General features: G+C 30.8%; 1 protein-coding gene across 1 annotated transcript; it reads left to right on the forward strand.

The window, feature by feature from the left end:
* Positions 1–24,859, forward strand: LOC143079732 (microfibril-associated glycoprotein 4-like). Its single transcript, XM_076255322.1, has 11 exons — positions 1–184; positions 5,616–5,741; positions 6,378–6,440; positions 8,224–8,286; positions 12,436–12,561; positions 13,215–13,277; positions 14,526–14,579; positions 20,028–20,158; positions 21,477–21,573; positions 21,874–22,038; positions 24,584–24,859. The coding sequence occupies exons 1-11, from the start codon at positions 73–75 to the stop codon at positions 24,829–24,831; spliced, it is 1,248 nt and encodes a 415-aa protein (XP_076111437.1). The 5' UTR covers positions 1–72; the 3' UTR covers positions 24,832–24,859.
* Positions 24,860–25,181: the final 322 nt, after the last annotated feature.

The raw sequence follows: 25,181 nt of genomic DNA on the forward strand, positions 1-25,181 counted from the left end.
AAAACACACGAAGGTTTATTATAATATTTATCAACACTACTAGCAATTTTTATAAGAAATCATTTAAAAGATATGAGCTACGTATTATTATTCACCAGCGCTATTGTTGTAGCATTGATGGCCATGTATGCATACGATAATAAAAGAAGAATGGTGGAAATTTTAGCCAAACTTGATCGATCAGGTAATGAGAAGTAAAATATATCAAGGACAAACAATAATTTGAACATGTATTTGTGTTTTGTTTCTTTTCACAAGAGTTATTGGACATTTTACAGTTATATTCTGTCAATATTTGTTTTTTTATAATTCCTTTTTTTTTCATAAAAAAAGCGACATACCGTGAGACACATTGAAATTGCAAATATAAACGTTCAAATGTTCTTCTAAATCATTGATGATACAAAAACAAATTATATCTTAACATTGTGAAAAACGTCATAAATTCTTTGTTATGCTTGATGCTATGATTTGACTTCGGCATATATACATGTGTCTATTGTGGGAAACATATTTGTATATTTAATTTTTGTTACGTTATATGTACTGCTGTCTCAATCATTTATTATAGTTTTAAAAATGTGTCCGATGACCTGGCCTACCAACTAAGCAGGCCGCCATGGCTAAATGTAGATTTTGGCTTAGATCTCTGAAACCAAAGCATAAATAACAAATCTGACATGTTAAAATTGTTTAGCTGAGCAAGATCTATCTGCCCTAAAATTTTTAGACAAATCTGACACACTTTGTATGGGTTGCTGCCTCTAAATTGGTAATTTCATAGACATTTTGCAGTTTTTGTACGCAAAAAAAATTTGCGGTCTTATGTTGATATCATGTCGTCGTCGTCGTCTTCGTTTCCGGACAATAACTTTAGTATAAGTTAATAAAAATCTATGTATTTAAACACAAGGTTTATAATCACAAATGGAAGGTTATATTTGATTTCTGGGGTTATAGTCGTCACAGTTTGAGAATTAGGACCCAAATAAGCAATTTCCAGACAATAACTTGTGGAACGGTGTATGGATCTCTCTGAAATAATACCACAAGTTTCCATACTTCAAAGAGATGGTTAGGATTGACTTTGTGGGTTTATGGGTCAAGCTGTTTAGGAATAAAGGGCAAACAGGGGAAAAATAAGGTTTCCTGGTTAATGGACAATTATTTTAGCATTGTTTCTTTCTGTTGGTAATTTTTGCTTTATGTTTGCTAGATCTAGTAAGACATAGCTGTTTCTAGAAACATCGAATACTGTGATTTAAATACATATAAAAAAAAAATCATTAGAGTTACCTCCCTTACAATGGTTTTTGTTATAAAGAAATGTTCAATTCTCCTGAGATGATTAGCTGTCAATTTATTTTTAGAATTTACTTTTAAATACTGATGAAGGAATTTTTACTTTTAGATAGTACCATAAAATGTTGCTGATGAAGGAATTTTATTTTTAGATATTACTCTTAAATGTTACTGATGAATATTTTTTTTTTTAATTTGTATCCATGATTATGATGTCATTTCTATTCTAATATAACATTATAAAAGTGTATACCAAAGGGTTCAGTGGTAAAACATTTTTATACTCAGAAATGGTAGTTCTTTGTTTGTTTTTTGTTTTTTTTATTAAAGTTATCTCACTTACAATGGTTTTGTAAAGAAATGTTGTTTTCTCTTGAGATGATTAGCTGTTAATTTATTGTTAGAAGTTAAATGAAGGAATTTTATTTTTAGATATTACTATAAAATGATGCTGATGAAGGAATTTTTTTTAGGAAATAGCTATTAAATGTTGCTGTTAAAAAAAAAATTGAATTTAACCCATGATAATGAAGTCATTTTCTATTTTAAAACTTTTATGATGTAGTTAAATGGGCTTTTATGGTTGCAAGGTCAATTGGAAATTTGGCATTGTATGACAAGGTTCCATGTCAAAAAGGGAAGGTTAGGATTGAGTTTGGGGGTTATTGCTCTAAATATGCAGAAATTAGGGAGCAAAAAAGTAGTCAAAACCAAGCATTTTTTAAATTTCCAGACAATTACTAATGTTTAAGTGTATGGATCTCTCTAAAATCGTACTACAAGGTTCCATTCTACAAAGAATAGACTGGGATTGAGTTTAATGGTTAATGCTCCAAAGAGAGATTCAAGATTGAAAGAGGGGGTTCCAATTTTTTTGAAGGGGTTCATTTTATTTTTAAAATTTAAAATTTCAAGTTTGTTTTTTTTTTAAATCAAGAAGGAATCTTTAATTGCACAGAAGTGCGCATATGTTTTGTAAAATGTTTGACCACATTTATTTTGTGTCAGAAAACTATATTATGTCACAAATTTTATTAAAATCCAAATTCAGATATTATCAAGCTTGAATATTGAACAAAGGTCCTCCAACTGTTCAGGGTTCAGGGTTCGACCACTGCAGTCGAATTAAGCTGCGCTCAGCGAAGCATTTTATTGGTTATTATCATGAATAGTATTATAGATAGAGATAAACAGCAATACTGTTCAGCGACGTCAGATCTTTTACTCTGAAACTACTGAGACAACATTAACCAAACTTGGCAACAATCTTCATTAGGATATCTTTTTTAAGAAATGTGTCCGATGACCCTACTTTCCAACCAACATGGCAGACATGGCTTAATATAGAAGATAGGGTTAAAATTAAGTTTTTTGCTTATACATGTATCTCTTAAACAAACCAAAAGTATTACAGAGAAAATAGATTAATGCATCAATTGTAAATAAAGACAGGCTTCTTGGGACCACTAGTTCGTTGTTTATGGTCTTTAAACTTTACTTTGTCTTTTGGGTTTGCTCATTGTTTAAAGCCATTAAGTGACAGATTGTTGTTTACATTCTTTGTCTTAGGTGGACAGTTGTATCATTTGCAATTTTTCCATCTCCAAAAGTAGCTGAATAAACTTCACTTTTGAAATGTTTTTGGGAAATTTGAGTATGTATTTAAAAAATTATAAATCTATTTGAAGTAAAACTATTAATCACTATCTTTTTAATGCATTTACAGTTTTGACGTCCTTCAATGCTTAATCATGTAAAAAATTTAATTTATGATCAAAAGTGTCTTCAACAACAGTGCGCACTAATAACTTTCTGGTTTTATGCATACAAGCAAAATATCATAATCAAACATAGGGGACATGGCTGTATGTCAATACAAAAGACTTCTTTCTATAATGAGGTTCAGGAAAATTCAATTCATTTGAATGAAAAGTAAATTTTAAATAATTCAGCCTCCATTTTAACATTGGTCAGGGAGTTGAAGTCCCAGTGAGTTTTGTTAGATCGATGCTTTATAGAGACTGGGATCCAAAAGTTAACTTCAAGCAAAGGAGTATCTAAATAATTTATTAGTATTCAAAATAGATGCTTAATTTGTTTTTGTTTTTTTTTTTTTGCTAATTGGAATTATAACAATCATAACAATTGATTGTGTTTTCGGGATGTAGAAGCAGGGGTTTCATGAAACCCTGATTGTCACACCCTGTGGGCAAAATCCATTGTAATTCGTAACAATAGATCTATTCAATTTACATTGGTTTCAGAAATAGGAACTATGAGCTATAACAATAGAACTGGGTTGTAATTTGAGGATGTCCATTTGTTGTGATTTGTGTTTACGGAAAGTACGTTTTATAAAAATGAGTTATTCTGTTTCAAAATAGTTTTCCTAATCATATTTTACTCTGGTTAGTAAATGACATTATATAGTAATTGACATGGTGTTATTATCAATAAAATTATATGTGCACATTTTATGAGAGAAATGTATGAAGAATATTTCTGCCTCAATGGCATCAACATTTTGTTATTGTATAACCCTATAGATGCATTTCTCTAAACACCTCTTATCTTTGGAATACAACCCCACTCTTCATTCAAAATGTTAGTAAATAGATAATTAAATCTAAACCTGTTGTCCCTTATACCTAGTATTGGTTAAAGCATACTTATTTCTAAGGAAAAATAACTGTAGACAGCAGTAGGTTACCATTTGGGGTATACACACATCATTTGTAGTAAATTGTTGTGAATGTTTCATAATATTGGATTTTCGTATAATTTTAGAAAAATAAAAATAGAAGCGCATTTTCTTACGAAAAGTAAAAGCAGTATTGAAGCTCAGAGAAACATAGTTCTTCAACTTTTAAAGACCCATCTTATTTTATTTACAGATTTTTAGATTTTCATTAGACATTACTTGTATTGATCACAATGTTTAAAAAATACACTTTTCATTATTTTGTATCATGCACAGATGTTGTACATTTATAAAGTATTAAAACAAGTTTAACAAACGTCATATATTACATTTCCTTATGTTGACTTATCTGATGTCAAAGTGTATAAATCAATGTTCAAGTAAAAATTAAATTAAAAAAAATAAAACAATTTACACATAAAAGAGTTAACTTTTTATGAAACATAAAGATATGAATATTGTGAATAGTTTTTCTCAAAATATAGCCAAGAAGGGAAATATATCTTAAAAAAAACTTGCAAATTTATAGAAGTTTTGCAATGTTACAGTTTTACCATTTGTAACCACCACATGTATGAGTTTTCCTGATTTATTACTTGCCTCAAATTTTTATATAATGTTTGCCACTAGATGAAAAGCAAATACGATCAATCAATATTCACATTTAAATTTGTGTTTGTTGGGTCCATTCTAGTTGTTATCAGACACTGCGTACCAGCCAATCTAGTAATGGTCCAGGAAACCAAAGAGCAAACTCAATGGTATCAGTTTTGAAGTAAACTTCTTTTCTATTGGCTATAAGACAATTTGTTCTGGAGTCCATAAATACTGACAGTCTTTTTAACAATTAACAATGTAAAACTGTAAAAAAAAAATGAAATGTGAAGATTCCTATCACAATATTGTTGTAGAAGATTCTCTGATTTGTTTGCTTTAGGCTATATTCTAATTTATCACCGTGATTCAATGAGATATTTAAGAATGCAAATATCTTAATGTAGTACATGTTTTACGTGAATAGTACATGTATGTCATCTATGTCAAATTCATTTTGTTCAAATTCAACTCAACTGAACATTTACAAAACATGTGCCATTAAAATTGTTTCATGTTTGTATAAGGATATTGTTGAAGGGGAGCTATGTTTAAATACAGGAATGATTATTCAAAGGGTGTTTCTATATTAAATATTAAAGTAAATAAAAGCTTTTGGTACTGTTTGATAAGAAGTTTATAATTAGAATGTAAATAATTCTGACAGTTTGAAATATTGAAACCAAGGTCTTTCCTATTACTTTTCTTGTTTACACGCAACTAAGACAAAAACACAACAACACAGTGAACACTATTAACATATGAAATTTAAAATTGCTTTTTAGCAAATAATAATTTTAAGTCCGACTTTTGTGTTTCATCCTTAGATCAAATCATCTATTGGAATTATACATTGATCAATACAGCTTTGTGAGTTATTCCTATCCCTTACTTTTTACAAGGGAGGGGACGGGGTGTTATTATACATATCTGTTATACAATTGCTTAATCTTTAGCGAGTCACTTAATCTTTTCTGCACATATACAAATAGTTAGACCCCTTCATTGTTTATTTTAGATGAATTAGATGCCACTAGAGCAAGGGTCCAAAAGAGTGCTGATGAGGCCATTCTACTCAAAACCAAATTAACAGATGTTCAAAAGAATGCTGAAGAGAAGTCTGAAATGGTAGTATATCTTCAAGGTATGCTATTTATATTTGTTATGACTTGCAAATTAGTATTATATATATCTTTTGTATCGGATTTTAACCTCATGGCTGATGCTTTGTTTAACTAATTTTATGCCGAGTTTGAGAGTACAAAACTTATCAGGTTTTTTATAAGGTCTGATAATCTGTCTTTTGACAAACTTATATGTTTAGACATCTCAAATGGTAATTTTGTCAAAATTCGCACATAAATTACAAGCATATTTCAGACCAAATATTGTCAAGGACATAGAATATAAAACAAAATTAATACTGTATGATTGACTTATATTAGAAAGGATTATGTGTGTTAGAAATTTGATTTTAATTGTTGTTGAGCCAAAAAAGAGACATAGGGATAGTGCTCTGGCAGCAGCATGAACAAACTTAAAAGACCTGTATGCTTAATTCTTATGTTATTAAGTTTTCGTCTATCATGTATTCATTGTCCCTTGCTCATGTACATGGTTCTGTGACTACTTACAAGTAAGTAAACTTTTTTTTATGGAAATTTCTATGTTAGGATAACTTTATTTTAAGGACTGTCAACATAATATCAATGGTCAGTACAGCAGGCAATACATTTAGCTTTAAACTGATTTTTATAACTAAAATATTATTAAATTGCAGAACAATTAAAGAAAGCCGAAACTACAACAAAAGAAGTAAAACAACATATATTAGATTTACGAGGTATGATTATTAATAATCTTACTAATAGGGTGGATGAGGCATATTTATAACATCTCATTGCTGATTTACCATTTCAATTTTGTCAGTTGATATAAAATAAGAAGTTATGCCAATTTCAATTATCAATCAATCTTTCAAACTGTAAACTGTTACATACTTTGTGAATGTATTACTAAATTGTGATTCTAAACTAAAATTGTTTTTTGAAAGAAGTTTTTGTGTTCTTAATTTTCCCCCAAAACATAAAATACATGTAAAGAAATGATTTTAATGTAATACTCTGGAATTAACGTTACTTACATAGTGACAATATGTAAAGCAATTATTTCCATGTATAATATTTCCAAACATGTTATCCACTGCAGAACGCCCGAGGAAAATTCAAAAAGAAAAGTCCTGAATCAAACGGCTATTTCGAAAGCTCAAACACATAAAACGAATGGATAACAAATGTCATATTACTGACTTGGTACAGATATTTTCTAATGTGAAATAAAGGTGGCTATAACCTGGTTTAAAAGCTAACTGAACCTCTCACTTGTATGACAGTCGCATCAAATTTCATCATTTTGACAACGAGGTGTGAACAAAACAAACACACACAATAGGTAAAAATGTCACAAATAAGAGTACAACAGCAACACGAACCTCACCAAAAAATGAAGGTGATATCAGGTGCTCCGGAAGGGTAAGCAGATCCTGCTTCACATGTGACACTTTTCATATATAGATATTGTTTTTGTAGTAACCATAATAATGACTATGTATTTTGCCTCTTGTTGCACATGTAAATATGTGTCTGAGTGTTTCCAAATAAAGTATATTGTTATTGTTATTGTTGTCATCATGCTCATGTTATTACAAAGCCGGTAAATAGTCTCATGCGGTAGGTCACATTTGTGAAAGGGGCACAAAATTGTATTTATGACATAAGGAACATTTCCGATATCATCTGTGAAATGGTTATTACATAACGGTCAACCATATCGTGATGGCGTCCGTAAAATTTACGGAGTGATGGTTCCAACTTCACCATTTGGAACTCTTGGTTTAGAAATGAAAAGGTTACAAATTTGAAGCTGAAATCATCTCTGTTTTCGTAAAGTTTGGTTCCAATCCTCCTTGTCGATTTATAGATGTAAGTTTAATCAAATGGCAAAATCAAAAGCTTCAATATATCAAAAGAATGGATAACAACTGGCATACTCCTGAATTAGTACAGACATTTTCTTATGTTGAAAATGGGGGATTTAACCTGGTTATTTGGCTAGAAACACCTCCTACTTTATGTTAATTTGCAACGCCTTGAAAATGGCTTGTTAGAAATCGAGTAAACTTGCAGGAACACTTGTTCAGTGCATGCATTTGTGTATCTGGGTTTTTTTTTAGCTGGGTTAGACAAAACGCTATATCGCTTTTAGTTTACTGATTTTTGTGTAGACAGGTTGGTGGGCAGAGCAGTGTGAACAACTCCTTCTACAGTGTCAACCCAATTCAACACCCACATAAATATTACACACATTTTTTGCACCTTCTATTATTGAATTATCTATGGAATTTTTTTTTTTTTTTCTCTCACTAACTTATGAACTTAAAGCTGAAAATTTCACAAAAAAGCTATACCAATTTGTGTAGTAGAACTCTTTGTAATACCATAGTGATCTTTGAAACATCACAAAATAATTTCATATATATTGAAGTTGTGTACCTGATACATTTGTATTATTGAATTGTTTTTTTTTTTTTGTTAAGACATTGAGCAGGTGGCATTTATATATTTCAGAAAATTTAGAAGAAGAGAAATCCAAACACAAAGACACAAGAAAACAGCTGGAAGAAGCAAAACGTAATACTCCTATACATACATATTTTTGTCATATTTAATTTAACCAATTCTTATGAGAGTTGTTTCATTGTCAATCATACCACATCTTCTTTTTTCTACTAACAACTGTGTATTGCATTTATTGAATGTTACTAACATTCCCGTAAGATTTTCTTTATTATACGGGTATTAAGATAACACAAAATCAAGAGTTCCTTTATATTATAAGTCATAAATGGTTTATGAAACGCATTGTCAGCCTGAATATTATAGCTTTAATTAAATAGTAATTTGCCAAATGTATGATATTATATTCAAATTCTTACTAACTTCTGATTTTGTAAATATGTGTGTCCGTCAGTCCCGCTTAAGATTACAGTTTTTGTCAAGGTAGTTTTTGATGAAGTTAAAGTCCAATTTTAAAACTTGGAACGTAGTACACATGTTCCCTATGATATATCTTTCTAAGTTTAATGCCAATTTAGATTTTTGACCCCAATTTTACGGTCCACCGAATATAGAAAATGATAGTGCGAGTTTCAGGTTTAAGTGTTTGGTCAAGGTAGTTTTTTGATGAAGTTGAAGTCCAATCAACTTGAAACTTAATACACATGTTGCCTATGATATGATCTTTCTAATTTAATGCCAAATTAGATTTTTTACTCGAATTTCACGGTCCATTGAATATTGAATGTGATAGTGCTAGTGGAGCATTCGTGTACTTTGGACACCATCTTGATTAAAGTAGTTTTCATCACTTCGCGTCCGTCGTCTTTTGTCGTCGTCCGCCGTCGTCCGTCTGGTGTAGACTATTTCAAACTTCTTCTCTAAAACTACTGAACCAATTCCTACCAAACTTAAGATGAATGATTCTTAGGGTATGGTTTATAAAATAAAGTTGTGTTTTATTTTCTGTTTCTTCAAAAAAAATGTCCGCAAAAGCTGAAAATAGAACATAGAGGTAAAATGAACTTTTGGCTTATATCTCAAAAACCAAAGCATTTAGAGCAAATCTGACTTGGGGTTGAAATGTTCCTTTGGTGTAGTGGTATCAGCCCTGGATTTTTCTGATAAATCTTACGACCCATTGTTGGTTTTGCTGCCACTAAATTGGTAATTTTAAGAAAATTTTCATCTTGAATATTATTCATGATTAAGATAAACTGTAAACAACAAAAATTTTCAACAAAGTAAGATCTATAAATAAGTTTATATTACCAAAATTGTCAATTGACCCCCTAAGGAGTAATTGCATTTAAAGAATAAAAAAGAAGATGTGGTATGATTGCCAATGAGACAAATCTCCACAAGGGACCAACATGACACAGAAATTAACAATTATAAGTCACCGCACAGCCTTCAACAATGAACAAAGCCCATACCGCATAGTCAGCTATAAAAGGCCCCGAATTGACAATGTAAAACAATTCAAACAAGAAATCTAAGGACGATTTTACACCATTTGTATATCATGTTTTCTTACTTTAAAAATGTCTTACCTTAAAAAATCTTCTCCTCTGTAACTACTGAATCAATTCCATCCAAACTTAAGCTTAATGATCTGTATGGTATCTAGCATATCGTTTGTGTTTTATTTTTAGTTTCGTCAAAAAAAAAACATGGCCGCTGTGCAAAGTTCTATGCTTTATTGCTATTCAAACCCCCGGAGAGGGTAAAAACCTACAACATAAAAAATACAATCAAAAGTAAAAGGTATTTAGATACAAAACATTATCCAATATTTCACATAAAAATAAACATACTGAAAATTGTAACCAAAATGCAAACCAGTACTAACAGTGCTTTGATTGTGTAAAATTACATAATAAAGTTTCAATCTTATATCTAGATTTCCTTGAAAATACATGTAGGTGTAATATTACTTCAAATATCAATGCGGGATAAATCATAAATTGTTTGAAATGTAAAATGTGTCCAGAACAAAACATCAGTAAACTATGTACCATGTAAAGTTTATCCTGTTATGTGTGTAAAAATACTTGAGCATGCAATATCTTGATACTACAAGTAATAATTTGCCTAAACATTCATTTCAAATATATCAAATAATTACATACAAATAAACCTACACAATCGCACAAAAATAACTTCAAATAATGTTACAGATTTCTCATAGAGGTAAATATGTAGGACGTTCCTTTTCTCATTGAAATGCACCCATTTTACAGATAATTTCAACGCCCCGATATAATAACATTTATAAACATACACTAATTAATCAAATATCATCAATAAAAAAGTTATGAACTTACTTCAAAAGGGGCCAAAAGCTAAATTCTATGTTTTTTTGACAAAGCGCAATGTGAACATCAAACGTATCCGGTGTCATATGACTTATAATCAAAATACGGTGTTGGTAAAAATTTAACCATAGGAAAATTAAATCCGGGGCAGCACACTCCCCTCCTGATTTCTTACTGAAATAACTTAATACCAAAAATAATGTACTTGTGCATGTATCTATGTAAACAAACTCTTTCAAGGTTAATTTTAAAATAAAACCTTACAATCCTTAAACAGTCTATAAACATCAAATCACTACTGAGTCACTCAGAGAGCAAACGAATGAGTTCACAAATTGGTCTCACATAACATTTACGGTCCTTAGCCACACGAATCTGTACCTTTTGGACATGATCATCATGTTCGTAAATGTTCTTTCGACAATAGCCATTGGCCAACATGTACGATTTAGTTCACGGTCTTTCAAAAGAACTATGTCACCTTCTTTAATATCATCCCATGAAGTATTCCATTTACGTCGCTGTTGTAAGTTTGACAGATATTGTTCACGCCACTTCTTCCAAAATTCCTGAGAAAGAACCACAACATGTTTCCATTGAGATTTGTACAATTGTTTCGTATCCAACTCAGGCAATGTCTCCGGAAGACTCCCTTCCTTTTGAGTAAGTAACGTATTAGGTGTCAGAATAGAAGAATCATTAGGGTCAGTCGAGACTGGTACGAGCGGTCTGCAATTCACTATCGAACAAACTTCTGCTAGAAATGTTGTTAGTACTTCATGAGTTAATTCCTTCAAGTTAGCACGCAATAACATAGCATCTAAGATTTTCCATGTCATGCACTCCGATCATCCTTTCCATTACACCCCAAAAGTGGGATGCATAGGGAGGGTTGAAAATCAAAGTTGCATGATTGGCATTCAAATAATTCCGAATGTTTTCATCTTCAATAAAAATAGAATTCATACTTAACTCATCAGATGCGCCAACGAAATTAGTTCCTCTGTCACTTCTAAACTGACGCCCTGGTCCTCTAACAGATATGAATCTTCGCATCGCATTTATGAAAGATGAACTGCTGAGTTCCTCTACCACTTCGATATGTATGGAACGAATTACCAAACACGTAAATACTATCGCCCATCTTCGTACAATGTGAATAGTTACAGAATAAAAAATTGTTCCAAAATATGAATAATTTTTGCTGTAAAAAAAACTTCACACAAATTACCGTTCAACTCATGCTAGCTTCAATATTATTACTTGTCGAGTAATTTTTTTTTACACATTTCTGTTTTATTTGTTTAACACAATCTAAGCTTGAAATCAGTATGTTAAATCACAATTAACAATGTAAAACTGTGAAAATTTGAAACATGTAAAAATTCCTATCACAATGTTGTTGTAGAAGATGCTTTAATTTGTTTGCCTTAGGCTATAGTCCCATTTATCACCATGATTGAATGAGATATTTTAGAATGCAAATATCTAAATGTAGTACATGTTTTACGTGAATAATACATGTATATCATCTATGTCCAATTCATTTTTATCAAGTTCCATTCAACTGAACATGTACAAAACATGTGTTATCAAAATTGTGTTTATGTTTGTATAAGGATACTGTTGAAGGGAGAGCTATGTTTATAAAATTGCTATTATGAAAAAAAAATAATTTTAAGTCCAAAGTTTGCTTTGATAGTTACATCAATAGATCAGATCACCTATTGGAATCATACAATTGATCAATACAGCCTTATGAGTTATTCCTATCCCTTACTTATTACAAGGGAGGAGATGGGGTGTTATTATACATATATATTATACAATTGCTTAACCTTGAGTGAGTCACTTAATCTTTTCTGCACGTACACAAACATTAAGACCACTTCATTGTTTATTTTAGACAAATTAGATGACACTAGAGCAATGGTCCAAAAGAGTGCTGACGAGGCCATTCTTCTCAAATCCAATTTAAAAGATGTTCAAAAGAATGCTGATGAGAAGTCTAAAATGGTAGTAGATCTTCAAGGTATGATATTTATATATTTAACGACTTGCAAATTGGTATTATATAGATCATTTGTATTGGATTTTAACCTCATGGCTGATGAGTTGTTAAACTAATTTTATGCTGAGTTTGAGAGTACAAAACTTATCAGGTTTTTGAGTAGGTCTGATAATTCGTCTTTTGACAAACTTATATGTTTAGACATCTCAATTGGTAATTTTATCAAACTTCACACAAACATTACAAGCATATTTCAAACCAACTAATGTCAATGAAATACAATATAAAACAAAATTAACACTGTATGATTGACATATATTGGAAAGGATTATGTGTGTCAGAAATTTGATTTTAGTTTTTGTTGAGCCAAATACGATACATAGGATAGTGATCTGGCAGCAGTATTAACTAACTTAAAAGATCTGAATGCTTCATTCTTTGTATATAGATGCCTTATGTTATGAATTGTTCGTCTATCATATGTTCATAGTCCTTTGCTCATTTACATGGTTCAGTGACTACTTAAAAATAAGTTAAATTTGTTTGTAATGATAATTTCTCTCTTAGGATAACTTTATTTTAAGGACTGTCAACATAATATCAATGGTCAGTACAGCAGGCAATACATTTAGCTTTAAACTGATTTTTATAACTAAAATATTATTAAATTGCAGAACAATTAAAGAAAGCCGAAACTACAACAAAAGAAGTAAAACAACAGATATTAGATTTACGAGGTATGATTATTAATAACCTTAATGATAGGATGCATGAGGATTGTTTATAGCATAACATTCCTCTTTTACCATTTCAATTTAGTCAGTTGATGTAAAATAAGGAGTTATGAATTCTCAATCAAACTTTCAAACTGTAAACTATTACATACTTTGTGAATGTATTACTGAATTGTGATTTTAAACTAAAATTGCTCCTTGAAAGAAGTTTTTGTTCTTAATTTTTCACCAAAACACGAAATACATGTAAAGAAATGATTTGAATGTACTCTGAACTTAATGCACACTACATAGTGACAATGTGTAAAGCAATTATTTCCAAGTATGATATTTTCAAACATATTATCCACTTGCAGAACGCCCGAGGAAAATTCAAAAAGGAAAGTCCCTAATCAAACGGCAAAATCAAAAGCTCAAACACATCAAACGAATGAATAACAATTGCCATATTCCTGACTTGGTACATGCATTTTCTTTTGTAGAAAATGGTGAATTCAACCTGGTTTTAAAGCTAGCTAAACCTCTCACTTGTATGACAATCGCATCGAATTCCATCATATTGACCACGATGTGTGAACAAAACAAACAAATACAATAGGTAAAAATGTCACAAATAAGGGTACAACAGCAACACAAACCCCACCAAAAACTGGGGTGATCTCAGGTGCTCCGGAAGGGTAAGCAGATCCTGCTCCACATGTGGCACCTGTCGTGTTGCTCATGTTATTACAAAGCCGGTAAATAGTCTAATTCGGTAGGTCACATTCGTGAAAAGGGAACGGGATTGCATTTAAGACATAAGAAACATTTCCGATATCATATGTGAAATTGATATTCCATAACGGTCAACCATATCGTGATGGCGTCCGTAAAATTTACGAATTGATGATTTCAATATCACCATTTGGAACTCTTCCTCTAAAAATGAAAAGGTCACAATTTGAATGCTGAAATCATCTCTTTTGTCGCAAAGTTTGGTTTTCAACCGACCCTCATTGTCATTTATAGATGAAAGTCTTAATCAAATGGCAAAATCAAAAGCTCAATACATAAAACGAATGGATAACAACTGTCATATTCCAGTACCATTTTTTTGTAGTCGAACTCTTTTTAATACCGGTACTGATCTTTGAAACATCACTAAATAATTTCTCATATTTTGAAGTTGTGCACCTTCTATTGATGAATTGTTTGATTTTTTTGTTGTAAAGACATTGCACACGTGACATTTATATATTTCCAAAAATTTAGAACAAGAGGAATCCAAACACAAAGACACAAGAAAAGAGCTGGAAGAGGCAAAACGTAATATTCTTTTACATATATATATATTTGTCACATTTCATTTAACCAAGTCTTATGATAAACCTTATAACTGTGTATTAGGTGAAGTTCTATAAGCCATGAAATTTTCAGATGAATCTAACAACCCATTCTTAGGTTTCTGCCACTAGACTGGAAATTTTAAGGACATTTTGCAGTTTTTAGTTATTATCTTGAATATTAATAGTGATAAAGATAAATTGTTACAGCAAAAATGTTCAGCAAAGTAAGATCTATAAAACAAAGACCAAAAAAGTGAAACAGTATATTTAAAAAAAAACGCATTTGACTAACAGGTCAAACAACGGATGTTCTTAACCCTGCTGACTGCAATTGGCGATTGCAAAATAATCGGATCACAAGATGTAACAAATAGTATCTTTATAATTAATTCAATATAAAACAGAAAACAATAAATAATGTCTCTTCAGTGATGTTAGGAATCGTAAGGCAACAACCATTTTCTTATCTGGGGGGGGCCTGGGATTTTTTTGAAAAAAATATTTTGATGGCCTAGCTGACCGAAAAAAAAATTATATTTTGCACTGAAGCTGAAAAAAATTTTATGCTGTCACCTGCTTGAAAATTTTTTTTGCACTGCTGAATTTGAGAATGGTGAAACTAACAACAGACGAGACAGTAAAACAGCAGATTATAAACATCTGTCCAGTATACAGATTAAGCTAAGATTTCTATTTATAGATCTTTATACCTTATCACTTTTTGTATGTTCCTATAATAGTGTTTGATCCAGAAATATTTATAAGAATTCCAAATCTCCCGCATATATATGTTACTACTGTAAGACCATACTTAAAACTGCAACTATTGTAAACATGAAATGGTCATTTTATAACAGGAATAGATATGGTATCATAAGCAGTCTTTTAAGATAGCCCTGATTGTGTATGACACAGACTTGTATACTGGTAGTATTTTCCGTTTGGAATGTCAATTATCATAGTTGGAAACAGTGGATTTTATAAGTTGGAGCTACTCACTATTTGCCATTACATATGGCAATGGTGGCCACTTCAATTGCAGTATTAAAATTTAAGGATACCTGTATGACGGACTCTGAGAATATCATTATGTAGAAAGTGGGCTAAAAAAACCAACTGAGACAACAGCCAATGCCAGGATATAGACAGAGCCATGCACTTTACATTTTACATCAATTAAAAAATTAAAATGAATTTTATGTTAATTTTATGGTTTTGTGAAAAAAAAATTGTATTTCTGTTCCACATTATAGGAAAAAAAATTTTGCTTTCCTTTTCATAAGAAAAAAAATATTTTGTCGGAGGAAGGTTCTGAAAAAAAATTATGAACACAATAAAAATCCCAGCCCCCCCCCCCCCCCCCCCCCCGATAAGAAAATGGTTGTTGCCTAACGGTAAGTAGAAGGTAATATAATGTACCTCAATTTAGGGATAGACTCTAGTTTTGAAGAGTCGAATTAGGTCGAACGGATCATATTAACCCGAAGGCAAATATAATACAAGCCCAAACGAAAATAGTTAAATAAGTCTAAATTGAAAACAATGTCCAAACCTATAGTTGCGTTGAATAAAAACCTTAAAATGTTACATGTTTACCCTAGATATTTAGATTATTAACATACATAAACTGACTTAGAATACACGCCAGTGTTTCGTAAAATTGGACAGAAATTAAATCTAACAGTTGTTATATTCTTTTTTTTTGTAAATTTTCACCAAATACCAGAGACAAGGGCAACATTGTCATTTTTAACTATTTTGATAGAACGTTTGTATCAAAAGGCCATTTCTTATAAAACTACAGCCCACATCACTCTGAAATTTGCAGAAATTTGCAGAAATGGTTTTCTTATACATAGGTACTCATTTTGCAACATGGAACTCATTTGGACGCAAAATCTCATGACTGGTCACTTATAGTGCGCCAATTTACTTTTTTAACCAAAGTGCTTTATTCATAACCCTTTGCAATACATGTATAAATTTCTTACTAATATAAATTTGATTTCTTAATGATATAAATTATGTTTGCAATAAAAGAAAATTTTATCATATATTGGTGCATTTACATCATAATCATTAGAAACTGATTAATATATAGACATCTCTATAAAAGAATGTCATTGTTTTGTTATTAGTTGTATGTCAATTGAATCGATTCAATTGATATAAAATTATTGAGAAAAAAATATTTGGTTTATCATCATTAGCCATAGAAAAAACATACAAATTGAAAAAATACATGCATATATAGTAAAACACAGATAAACTATCAATCTATTAAGTTGGAATAGACTATACAATTGATTGCTCATTAAACCGTCTTTATTACAAATAGATAATTAAATTTGAGCAAACCAGGAGTTAATCACCAAAATGACACCATTGCAGTCAATTATGTTTGCACATAAGAACATCTTCTTTATTGGTATTTTTAGCTCTCAAATCGCTGATCTTTGTGCTGATTATAAGTTTTACCTAATCTATTACAGCTTGTTAGATATTGGCAAAACTGTAGAATAAGTCAACATTTGTTAATAAAGGACAAACAGTTGACCTTTTTGTAGATCATTTTCACTTAATTAATGGCCCAAAAATTACTGCAAATTTAAAAGTTATAATACATATTCTTAAATTACTGAAAACTTGTCTAAGGTATAAGGTACTAAGAAAAACAAAACAAATTTGACATCGAACAAGTGCCATGGCAACAAATCATTACCTAATTTGCATATTTTGTTCAATTTCGTGATTTTCCTTGTTTTTTCATCAAATTTTAAGTATATTTTAGACTGAAAAAGTATGTGCGCACCGAAGACTTTATATTTGGTGAGGTTATGCCAATAGGTATAATAAAGCTTTTGTTAAATTATTTTGTTGTTTCTCGGCTGCGCAGGATGTTTCCACAACGGAAATAAAATCAGAAAACTGCATTAATTTTGTATTTTTCATCGGTTTTGTAAAAACAGTACATATTATGACGTAATTGTGACGTCATCAGATTAAAATCTTAATGATTTTCATTTATATTTCTTGACCCTATGCATTTCTAAACATTATTTGCCAAATTGAAATAGTTATTTTCATTTTCTTGGGCTAAGACTAGGCCTTAATACCCCTACTCCTTTGCTCTCAGACTATTATAGTTTCGGAAAAAAATGAAATACAAAAAGGGAAAAGCATCGTCTTTTAAGGACATCAACTCAAAATTGAGATCAATTGATTAAAGCCATTAAGACTTGTTTGCAGATCTTTTATTTTCAAGCCCGTTTGACATTGTCTTTTGAGATAATTACTACATGTATTATAAGAAGTCAATTGAAGATTAACATGTGGAGCAAGCAATTCAATGTATCATGTGATAATATTGAAGGATCCTTTTGTTAATAAGACACAGTAATGGAAAGGTAAATCGATTAAAAAAAAGCGATTGCTCGATATAAAACATCGGTTTATCAATAAAAACTACGTTTGCCGATATTTAAGTAAATAATCAATAAAATAGATATACCTTTTGAAACAAAGGGTACACCTTGATTCCTTTTCAATATAAAATGGAAAATGGAAATGGGGAATGTGCCAAAGAGACAACAACCCGACCGTAGAAAAAAAACAACAGCAGAAGGTCACCAACAAGTCTTCAATGTAGCGAGAAATTCCCGCACCCGGAGTCGTCCTTCAACTGGTCCCTAAACAAATATATACTAGTTCAGTGATAATGAACGCCATACTAATTTCCAAATTGTACACAAGAAACTAAAATTAAAATAATACAAGACTAACAAAGGCCAGAGGCTTCTGACTTGGGACAGGCGCAAAAATGCGGCAGGGTTAAACATGTTTGTGAGATCTCAACCCTCCCCCCTATACCTCTAGCCAATGTAGAAAAGTAAACGCATAACAATACGCACATTAAAATTCAGTTCAAGAGAAGTCCGAGTCTGATGTCAGAAGATGTAACCAAAGAAAATAAACAAAATGACAATAATACATAAATAACAACAGACTACTAGCAGTTAACTGACATGTCAGCTCCAGACTTCAATTAAACTGACTGAAAGATTATGATTTCATCATATGAACATCAGGCACAATCCTTCCCGTTAGGGGTTTAGTATCAATACCTTACACATACCGAATAAGGCGAGAACTTATTTAGTTTTATAAAAGTTAAGCGCTTAATACTAGTAAATTCGAAATTAATTTTAAAAATCATGTGTACAATTTAATTTTATTCATTTAAATTGTTGAGTAAGAATTATGAATCGTTTTTTTTTTATCTTTGTGAAACATTTATTTAAATCTTTTCGAAAATTTAAGCTAACGGACGGCTATAATCTAGGATGTCGTGTATTCTTTACGAGACATAGTCAGAAATGTGTATACCAGAAAGACAGTATTTTAAGTTTTGCTTCTAGCAACGAAGAAACGACTCTCCTTCTTATATATTTATTTGCATACATAATCACAATTTGTAAAATATACGGTTTTGAACTTTTTTAAATTGGTCATCTGTTTAGAAATTGGTAATGACACTGTTGGAACCTAAAAAACTTGTAAATTCGATTAAAGAGTTTCGAAAACTGCCCAGGTGTAAAATAAATTTAAGGGAAATTTGCCATACTTCTTTCAGAACTTGGCAAAATACTTCTTTTTTCTTTCCGTCTTGGGGATGGGTTTTTCTTATAACTATGCTTCAAATCAAAACAGAACCAAGGGTATATTGCACAATTAGTGTCCATTTAATATATTAACTGTTTGTTGAAAGATGATCAGTCCTCATTATATAATACACGATCAAAAAGACCAATCCCGATTAAAAAATCTTGGGGTTTTGATGAAATCACTTCAGATTGGTTTTGTTATTGGCATCAAAGTGGTTCTTTAAGAAGTAAGATTTTGCGTGCCCTAAAACATGACGTAAAGTTGTTAACATCCTCGTCATAGATTTACCTGGTAGATATATATGTGTCTTATTAGCATTCATATACATTTCCTTATTTTTAAATTGTTTCTACAATTCTCAAATTTGTAGAAAAAAGGAGTGTTCAATGAGAAAATATTCGATTAAGCATAAGAATAGAAGTGTAAAGTGGGGAAATTAAACCTTAATACCTTTGACATTTAAAAATTTTGGACAAAATTCAAAGTCAAACTGTAATGATTTTGATTGCAGATTTAGGAGTAGAAATAGGAGTTATTTAGATTCCACATCTAATTAACAAAGCTGGTTGAGTAAACCTCATCACAATATCTTCAGGGCTCGTCTTTAACTGTAGAAAGAACATTTGAAATTGAAAGAATTCTAGAAAGATTTTCGGTTGTGCATCTAAATATATATTACTATTATATTTAATTACTGTTAAATTTATCAACTAAATTGACCATTTGCGTTGCAATTAGCAAATACTACATGCATTTATTATAGTCAAGAGACCATCTGACTGTATGGACTTAGATAAATCTACGTGTAAAAGTGGAATCTACAAGATTTACCCTGAAAATACTTCTGGTTTCAACGTTTTCTGTGAAATGGAGGAGCATGGTGGGGGCTGGACAGTGGGTATAGATTATATCAATTATTACAAATTTTCTTTTATCAATAATAACCATTTTGAAGCGACCTGTTCCCGAGTTCAAGAGATAACCTTCGTTTGCTGTATGAATTATGGAAATAAAAACAAATACGATATGGAACTTAATATCAAGAAATAAAATTAGAAGTTAGAAGATTTTTGTAAACAACGAATCTTAACAATAGCTGGGCACAATGAATTCGCAACACCGAAGTTAGAAAAATAAATGAACATGATAATTGTACAAACTAAAGATCGGATGGTGTTTCATGTACAAAATACAAATGAATTTACCTACAAGTATTATAAATGTCATGAAAAATGGAATTATTTAGACTGTTTCATTAAGCACGAAAACAGAATAAACAAACAAAAACCGAAGCTAATCCAAAAGGGGAAAAGTCCGTAAAAATTCTTTTAAATCAAACGTTACACTATTTTAATTAAAGACACAGATTAAAAATTACTGTAATATTCCTAACTTGATGCAGTCATTTTATAGCTAGCCGAATCCCCCACTTGCATAGCAGTTGTTTATAGTACCGCTATATTGACAAAATTTGGCGGACAACACATCAGACATAATTAAATAGTGTGACAATTATTTCGACCAAGCAGCCAAACTGTGTAAATATACATCACAGACATAGAACACAACCGACTTGACAATTCTAACAAACAAATTCTAACAAACCTACTAATACGACATTTGACTAAGTGTAGCTGATAATAGATCTGCCAGAAAAAAATGTTTAAGTGGTTTATAGTATTAAATACATTTTATTTAGAAAAAAAACATAATGTTGTACTAGTATACATCTTAACGATAAGAAACAAATCAAGTAAAATATAAATTCAACGTGGAGGGTTACTTAACAAGTGAAAAAGTTAAATGAAATGCGATGAATCTATGGGTTTGTACTGAAGCAGTTCTTAAAATAAGGTATATATAAGTCAAAGAAATACAATTATTTTGTTTTGTACATAAATTAGTTTTCTCGTCTGAATAGTTTTACATTTGTCATGTCGTGGCCTTTTATAGCTGACTATGTGGTATAGTCTTTCCTGATAATTGAAAGCCGTACGGTGACCTATAATTGTTAATTTCTGTGTTATTTGGTTTCATTGGGAAGAGTTGTCTCATTGGCAATCATACCATATCTTATTTTTTTATGAACAAGTTTCTCTGTTTCATCAATTTTTCAAGGAAATTAGTTTCTGCCAATACTCTGTAATATAAGGCACACAATATATGAACCTTTGTTATGTTTTTTCACGACTGTTCGTTAAATTTTTTTTAGGTAATCCAGCGGAGGATAAATGGTGATATAAATTTCTTTAGAGACTGGGAATCGTTTAAAAGGGGATTTGGTAATATGAATGGAGAACATTGGTTAGGTAATGACATGGATTGCAAATTTTATGATGGTTGCATACCAACTTTTTCCCTAATACCATCTATGATAATTATTTCATATATTTATATTCGGTTTTTAAAGAATATTTATGTAACGTTGTAAGATCTTTAAATAATTGCTTATATGTATACCATTGACTATATCTTTAATAGAATAATACACAACCAACTTATAATATAATTGCTTTCGAGTTATGTACACATAAGATAGCTTTTTATCCTGTCGTTACTTATTTCTAGCCTTAAGCTTGGATTTGCAGTGATATATCATTTTCTAACAGGAAACGAGCATTTGAATCAACTGACTTCACAAGGAACATATATGCTTCGAATAGACTTGTCAGACTTTGAAAACATCAAGAGACATGCTGTATATAACACATTCTCTGTTGGTAGTGAAACTTCAGGATATAAATTAAGTGTCACTGAATACTCTGGGGATGCAGGTGAGCAAATATTCTTGTTATTAGTAAGTCCAAATATAGGCAAGAAAGAAGACTACATCTACATTGTTCTTTCTTCCGTCTGTCCAACAAATATATTCCGTCAAGATTTTTCCAGTACTTCGTAACAATATGGCTTTATATTCGGTGAACAATTTGTTAAGGATAAGTTGAAACAGGTGACTATTTGTATCATCAGGTGTTCTTTCACATTACATCGTACGAAACAAATTGATTGTTGATACTAAAATGTTATGACTTTAGTTTTGTTCGTCAGATCTTTGGGTTTTGTGAAAGAAGTGGCAGTAAGAATTCCATCTACTTCCTGTTTTCAAATACTTTGAATTACAACTGGTGTATGCTTAACATGACAACGTGGACATGTTTGATTATTTAAGAATATATAATAAAGGGGATACAATTTTACATTGGGAAAACTAAGTACATTCTTAGCTAGCTCACAAAAAGCCTGATTTAGCCCTTCTTAACCATTCCCAAATTTTTTACTGAAAATGTCGGCTATCTATTTGGAAACGGGACTGTGCAAATTTTGTTTAATGGAACTGAAAACATGATTTAAGAAAGGTGGTGCTGCGAAAAGATCTGTTAAAGTGCAGTATTGATTTTGTTCTTGTTCTTACAGTACTGTCATATTTAGAAAATATATGAAAAAGAACTGTTTAACTCTACGGTGATATTGCGGCACCCTGGCCAAGATTTACAGTAAATGGGAAAACTTTAAAAAAAAAAAAAAAAAAAAAAAAAAGGACATTTTGTATAAATGAATAAACCTAGTTTTACAGCTAGCTGCATATTTCATTTGTATGCAAGTTGCATTAAATCTCATTAAACTGAATAAAACTAAAAGACACAATAGGTAAAAGTCAGTGACAATAAAAGGAAATGAGCAGTCAACATAGTGTAACAATTCGACATAGTATATAAAAATATATATAACTACGTAGGACAACAGGGTAATTTAATAGTCTAACAACCCCTGATAACATACAAAGAGAGAAACAAAACATACTAGGAAACATATTCAAAAAATCATAACACTATAACTAACTGGTGGGATGTATAAATACCGAGCCACGTCAAAGAGTATTCATCAAAATACACATAGAAAGAAACAGAGGTGAAGGTAAACCGCAAACATATAATTAAACTCAAAACATTAAAGAGTATGGAAAAACCTTGGTCTGACAAGCGAAAAACGTCGATAAGACGCACATCAGTAAATAAAAGTTCAAACCATAACCAGGATGGAGTACTTCAAACCCCACATAAAACTTCTGTGGTGTAAGTATGATGCGTTAATAAAATCACATTTGGTGGTGAATGAGTAGTATAAACGGCCGCGAAGGTTACAAATATGATGTTAATGTCTTCTAATTGTTGAAATTATAATTCTTAAAATTTTAAATCAAAAGTTACCCACATCTAAAAATAAAGTTACGGACAGTCTGCTTAGTTTCGATCAAAAAGTTACGGACATCTTATGCATTTTTTAAAGTTGACCTTGCGCTTTAGTGAACTCTATATTAACAAATTTATGGTAATTGTTAGTCATTTCTTTATTCAATAATCCTATAAATATTTACATTCTGCATGAAAAACGTCGCAAAAGGTACATTTTGTATGAATTAAATATCAACGAGTTTAGAGTCCGCCATCATGGGCTGTGGGTAACTTAAGTTACCCACAGCCGTTTAAGCACAGTGATATTGAAATATCAATTATTAATGCTTTGTTAATCTGCAATATGCACCTTTTGTTTTGCTAAACAATGTTCCTATACAATTTTACAAAAATGCACTTTCCGTATATGTATTATAACGGGAACCTTTTTTTAAAGCATGTGTGTATAAAGCACACTCTTTTAAAGTGATTCCAATTTCTATCAATAAATATCTAAAAATACCACAATTCTAATACTAAATCAACTACCACATGCACACACATTACCTTAAATAAGGAAGCTCAAACTTGTTTTGTAATTTAACTTTGATTTTATTTTTGACGAAAAAGTAAAATAATGAAATTTTACAATTTTAAATAGAATTTAAATATTGGATAAATAGTTGTTGTAAGTTGTATTTCATAATCTGGCACACTTTCAAAATTATACGAAAGATGATGGAGTTATGAAAAATGTGATACTCGTGTCATTATAATTTGGAAAAAGTAAGATTATTTTAATATTTTAGTGTTTTCAAAACAGCCAAAAGATTGTATAAAGAAGTATTTGTATTGTTTCATAGTTATTTGTATACTAATTCTGAACTAGCACTTAAAAGGCAGTGTAATAGATAGTGCTTAAGCGCATTAGTAAAGCAGCAATAACACAAATTGAAAGTATAAGATCTCATTTCAGGGTTCATTTTCTCATTCATATAACATTACCGCTCAAATTTGCATTTAGTATTTGACAATGAACTTAAATTATCATCCGAACTTAATTATTATACTTTATCCAGTATATAGTACTATGTTGTACAGTTTTATAGATTATGATCATTAAAGACAGTTATAATTAAACCTGTAGGAGATGCTATGGAGTCCCATAATGGACACAAATTTTCAACGATGGATAAAGATAATGACGTGTATAAAGATAACTGCGCTGAAAAGTTTAAAGGTGGGTGGTGGTATGAGAAATGCCACTATAGCAACTTAAACGGACTATATCTAAAAGGAAGCCACAAATCGTATGCTGATGGTGTTAACTGGTTTCAATGGAAGGGTCACCACTACTCACTAAAGACAACAACTATGATGATCCGAAGAACATAAACTGATATATCTTATTCCAGAGAATAAAAAAGAGAACACATAATTTTACTTTTTTGATACATTCAGTCATTCAAGCATTCATTTTTACAGTAAAGAAAGTGTTGAAAAGGTCAACATGTCTGTCCTCTTAGATGATTCTTTATCGCTATGACTTTACTGTTATTGGTAGAGGTACAATAAAGTAATCATTTATCTGTTGATATAACTGATTCTACATTTGGACGCTTATCTGCATCTCTACATCTTATTCCTGTTGTGCATAGTTTACCACATATCACATACAATGTTTGCATTCCTTAAGCTTGTAAGCTTTAGGTTACAATTTTGTTTCTTTTGTCTTTTTTGCATAT

This window comes from Mytilus galloprovincialis, chromosome 1 (genome assembly GCF_965363235.1).
Source record: "Mytilus galloprovincialis chromosome 1, xbMytGall1.hap1.1, whole genome shotgun sequence".
NCBI lineage: Eukaryota > Metazoa > Mollusca > Bivalvia > Mytilida > Mytilidae > Mytilus > Mytilus galloprovincialis.